This window comes from Chiloscyllium plagiosum, chromosome 13 (genome assembly GCF_004010195.1).
Source record: "Chiloscyllium plagiosum isolate BGI_BamShark_2017 chromosome 13, ASM401019v2, whole genome shotgun sequence".
NCBI classification, from domain to species: Eukaryota; Metazoa; Chordata; class Chondrichthyes; order Orectolobiformes; family Hemiscylliidae; genus Chiloscyllium; species Chiloscyllium plagiosum.
The window spans coordinates 84155748-84161289 of NC_057722.1; the positions used below are offsets into that span (position 1 = coordinate 84155748).

At 40.6% G+C, this 5542-nt stretch overlaps 1 protein-coding gene across 2 annotated transcripts in view; it reads right to left on the reverse strand.

Moving 5' to 3' along the window:
• Positions 1 to 1391: 1391 nt before the first annotated feature.
• Positions 1392 to 5542, reverse strand: part of LOC122556252 (calcium-binding mitochondrial carrier protein SCaMC-1-like) — a 93009-nt gene continuing 88858 nt past the window's right edge. For both annotated transcript variants that reach the window (XM_043702884.1, XM_043702883.1), the window contains one exon: positions 1392 to 2888. In XM_043702884.1, coding sequence (XP_043558819.1) covers positions 2704 to 2888 — 185 coding nt within the window. In that variant the 3' untranslated portion in view covers positions 1392 to 2703. The remainder of the gene's footprint in view (positions 2889 to 5542) is intronic.

Consider the following 5542-nt stretch of genomic DNA (forward strand, 5'->3'; position numbering starts at 1 on the left):
GATAGAGTCGATAGCCAGAGACTATTTCCCTGGGCAGAAATGACTAACACGAGGGGTCATAGTTTTAAGCTGGTTGGAGGAAAGTATAGAGGGGATTTCAGAGGCGGGTTCTTTACATCGAGAGTTGTGAGAGCATGGAATGTGTTGCCAGCAGCAGTTGTGGAAGCAAGGTCATTGGGGACATTTAAGAGACTCCTGGACATGCATATGGTCACAGAAATTTGAGGGTGCATACATGAGGATCAGTGGTCGGCAGAACATCGTGGACTGAAGGGCCTGTTCTGTGCTGTACTGTTCTATGTTCATAGCTTCCCAGAGAATCCTCAGATAAATCCCATCTGGCTCAGGGGTCTTATCTACTTTCACTCCTTCTAGAATTGCTAACACCTGTTTGTAACTCACCTCAATCCTTTCTAGTCTAATATCTCATACCTCCTTTTCCTGAGTGAAAACCAATGAGAAATGTTCGTTTAGCACCTCTCCGATCTTCACAGGATCCAAACTCAACTTCCCATTTCTGTCTTTGATTGGCCCTATTCTTTCCCTAATCATCCTTTTATTCCTCACATACCTATAGAAAGCTTTAGGGTTCTCCTTTATTCTATTTGCTAAAGACTGCTCGTGTCCTCTCTTTACTCTTCTTAACTCTCTCTTTAAATCCTTCCTAGCTGATCTGTAACTCTCCATCGCCTCATCTGAACCATCTTGCCTCATCAACACATAAGCTCCTTCTTCTTCGTAACAAGAGATGCAATTTCTGTTGTAAACCATGGTTCCCTTACCTTATCACGTCCTCCCTGCCTGACAGGGGCATCTTTGGGAAGAAACTGAAGTACCTGGAGGAAACCCACGCAAACACGGGGAGAATGTGCAAACTCCACACAGACAGTTACCCGAGGCAGGGATTGAACCCGGGTCCCTGGCGCTGTGGGGGCAGCAGTGCTAACCACCAAGCCACTGTGCCACTCTGAAGGAGAACTATCTCAAATTCTTCAATCTATCCCCAATTCAAGTTCCTCCTTCCTGGAACCATTCTTGTGTTTGCCTTTCATAGTGAGTATGGATACTGTATCACTTTAAAGTTGTGTATCTATGTGAGAGTGTTTCAATGTGGGTGAGTGGCTTGTCTGTGACCTTATGAAGGATTTAGATTGAGAAATTTGAGAAAGACATAGTCAACTTGTTCAGAAATGTGGGACTTGAACCCAGGCCTCCTGCCTCTAAGGTAGGGATATTATCACTATGCCACAAGAGCCATAGAAATTGGGCTGATGGATTATATCTTAAAGCTGTTAATTAGCTGGTGCATGATTGGAGGTTGGGCTCCCTCCTTCCATCAGATGGCATGAGTGAAAAAGCAGGCCAACATATTAAGATATTACCACAAACTGTTACAAATTAATCAGGGGATTTATTGACTTAAAAAATCCATGCAATATGTGTATAATAAAGTATAAAAGCACAGGTGCTGAAACCAATTTTCCAAAGTTGCTCAATATGCCAAACCTTTTTGACTCAAAGCTTCTATTTTCCTCAAAATAGAAGCAATACAGGGATATATGTTTAAGACTCAGTATGGCATAAGTCACAGTCAAAGCACAACCTGGTTTGGAAAATAAAATCAAGTTTCTGTCTTCATTGTCACTGGTTTAAATCGCTTTAGGTAACTTGACCCACTAGAGAAGCACAAGATTCAAGTAGAAGAGAAAATACAGTCATTACAAATAATTTGGATATGGAGCTTGTTTTCCAGAAGCAAAAGCTGATTATAACTTGCACAATGAAAGCAAAGCTAAACAAATGTGAATAATTTTATTACCAGAGATTGAATGATTTGGTAAACATTCCACCAGACTGTGGATGGAAAGTTTTTAAAGAAATGCATGTCATCTTGAAATGTCAATTCTTTGACTAACACCAGATGAAGGTGCTTCTGCTCAGATCTGAAAGCACAGCCAAATCAACTGTGGACTTGTGAGCAAAATGATATTGTATCACAGAATGTATATTTCAGTAGCACTGAGGTCAAGGCCCATGGTGAGGCTCATCGAGAGGTCATTCATTAGAGTCCAGGGTCACGAGACTGGACTGGATGCGTCTGGACAAATGCATGAGTAGGTAGGGAGCAGAGGGATTCAGATGCTTAGGAATTGACCGACAGGTTTAAGCAGTACATTTGGATCGGCTCAGGCTTGGAGGGCCGAAGGGCCTGTTCCTGGGCTGTAAATTTTCTTTGTTCTTTGGAAGTTCTGCTCTAATGTTAGACATTTAGGGATTTTTGTATGATGTTTCAAGAATTATGTTCTGCAATCCCCACGTTTCACTGAGCCTTGCAATCAAGAACACTGAAACAAGAGACCATTCTGCCCCTCAAACCTCTCTATCATTGAATGGAATCATCGCTGATCTGTATTCTAACTGCATTTTCCTATTTTAGCTACATATTCCTTGATGCCCTTGGCTTGTTTAACAAAAAAAAAGTGATTTCCTATTTAAAATTATGAATTCAGCCCATCATCTGTTACTTCTTTGTGGGAGAGTTCCACACTTCTGGCATCCTTTGTGTGGAGAAATGTTTTCTAGTTTCTCTCCTGAATGAGGAGAATGGCATCTGGCAACTGTATTTTGCCAGTCTGTATCTGAAGCTACGAATGGGATTTGTTGTGGAGTGAAATTTGGTTCCTTGAGTAGATGTGACCACTATTAGCTGGACTGGATCCCCAGAGCAGTCTTCATGCGTTCATACACAACATAGCTGATGCTTACAGCAGGGATCACCTTCATGAAGTTTGGGGCCAGACCCCTGTAGAGGCCCAAGGGTCCCTCTTTCGCCACAATCTTTCGAAATAGACTCATCATATTGAGCTGTTGTGATCCCTCCAGTGAAGCTGCAAAGATACCAGATTCTCTGTTAACTGCATTCAAATTCAGCAAAATGTGAACCTCAGTTTCTGATATCCTACGCTACACTTAGGATGTAGATTTTTATTAACCTCAAAATGGCTTTTCAATTTAAAATAACATAACAAAATGGTTTTAGATTTTTCAGGAAATCTTTCACATAATTTCACTAACATTGAGGATGGATCATCTGTTTTATCAATATAATTGCCAGTTTTAAAACTACTTCTGTTTTGTAGTAACTATTCAAAGTATTTTTTTATTCCCCAATCAAACTTCCACAGACCCTAATTCATTTTACAGATTATCAAAACTTTAGTTTTAAAATATCAAAACTTTTATTCTAAAATATTGTAATATTTTCTTTTATCAAGTAACTTAAGTATTGATTTAAGTTAACACCAATCTAGGCAAATCAAATTTTCTTAATTCTGAGAAGGTTCCACACTTCCTTTCTACCTATTTTAAGTAGATCAGCCTTAATCACTACATTTTAAAAATCGCCCATTGTCAGTATAAAAATGTCGGAGCTCAACAGCTTCCGAAAATCAATGAGGGTTCAGAGATCAGAATTTTTTTTTAAAACAACTCCGAAAATCAATGAAGGTTGAGAGATCGGAGTTTGACACTCCCCTCAGAGTTCCACAATTTTCACAAACCACCCTCTGTAAGTACAAAAACACCCCCAACTTCAGTTAATCTCTCCCCCTTTTTTTTATATAACTGCCCTTGTTCTTAGAAGGTGTTGGTGAGCCAGGGCCACCTTAACTGGAATTGGAGTCACAAGTTGCCCAGACAAGGTAAAGATGACAGTCTTCCTCCCTTAAAAATAGGTCAGTGTTTGCAACAATCTGACAGTTTCATGATCCTTTTTACTGATGCGGGATTATTACTTTCAGATAATTTTTAACTGAAAGCAAATAGTCTATAATGAGTAAAAGCTATGGTCTCTAGAATATTAGTCCATTAATGGAAGCAATACCCCAACAAATTTCACACCACATGTGGGAATATTGTGCTGAAAGCAATATTCAGACTGGAGGAGGAACAAGCACAAAACAACAATCCTCAGGAACCTGGGCCAGATAAAGCCAAAGTTAACTCAGGATCAGTCTAGTCCCCCTGTCTCATTAAGGATGGGACATAATGATTAGCACTAAGTGCTAGTGCTTTTGGGAAAAGTTTAAAGGCAGATTTTAATAAAATAAAGCAGAATCTGGCCTCAGTAGAATTGGAACAGCTTCATGTGGGTGAGTCTACAGCAGAGCAAATGAGGCGGGGGGGGGCATTCAAAAGGAACTGGGGGGAGTACAGCCCCAACATATACCCTTTAGAGGGAAACGTAGGAACAATATGTTCACAGACCCTGAATGTCCAGGACAATTCAGGATTGCATAAAGAAGAAGAATAGGGCTTTCAGCAATTCCGAAGGAAGCAATTCTTGAAGAATACAAGAAGTGCAAGAGGGATCTTTAGAAAGTAATTAGAAGGGCAAAAAGGAACATGAAAAATAACTTGTGAACAGGATTAGGGAGAATCCCAAGATATTTTATAAATACATTAAATAGAAGTGGTTAACCAGAGAAAGAGTAGGGCCCATGAGGAATTGATAGACAACCTGCGTGTGAAGCCGCAGGATAGTGGAAGGGTGGTAAATGAATACTTCTCTTTAGTCTTCACTCTGGAAAATGAGAAGGTAAGTGTGGAATTCAGGACAAGGGTCTGTGATGAAAAAACGTGCATAGTTGGAAATATGAAATGGGATTTGGAGAGTCTGTCAGGCTTAAAAACAGACAAATTCCCTGATCCAGATGAATTGCATCCCAGGATGTTTTGGGAGATGACACAAATTTTTAATTCCTTTCTGGCCATTGGGAAATGCCAGAGGACAGGAGGATGATTAATGTAGTTCTACGTTTTAAGAGAGGTAGTAGAGATGGACCAGGAAATTACAGACTGGTGAGTTTAACGTCAGTGGTAGGGAAACTATTGGAGAAAAGTCTGAAGGAGCAAAGTAATACCCACTTGGAAAGGCATTGGTTAATTAGGGATAGTCAGCATGGTTTTGTCAGATGGAGGTCATGCCTAACAAATTTGTTAGACATTTTTGAAAATGTGATCCAGTGTGTGGATGAGTGAAATTCAGTTGATGTAGTTTATATGGACTTTAACAAAGCTTTTGACAAGCTTCTACATAGACTGATTGAGAAGGTTAAAGCACATGGAATTGAGGGAAACTTGGTGAGATGGATCAGATGGACTGACGAGGAGAGGCCATTTTGGATTTGGTGCTCAGCAACGAGCCAGGACAGGTGTCAGATATCATGGCGGGAGAGCACTTTGGTGAAAGTGATCACAATTGCCTCACATTTTGCTTAGCCTTGGAGAGTGAAATGAGCAGTTACTGAAGGAAGATATTTAGAGTCATAGAGATGTACAGCATGGAAACAGACCCTTCGGTCCAACCTGTCCACGCCGACCAGATATCCCAACCCAATCTAGTCCCACCTGCCAGCACCTGGCCCATATCCCTCCAAACCCTTTCTATTCATATACCCATCCAAATGTCTCTTAAATGTTGTAATTGTACCAGCCTCCACCACTTCCTCTGGCAGCTCATTCCATACACGTACCACCCTCT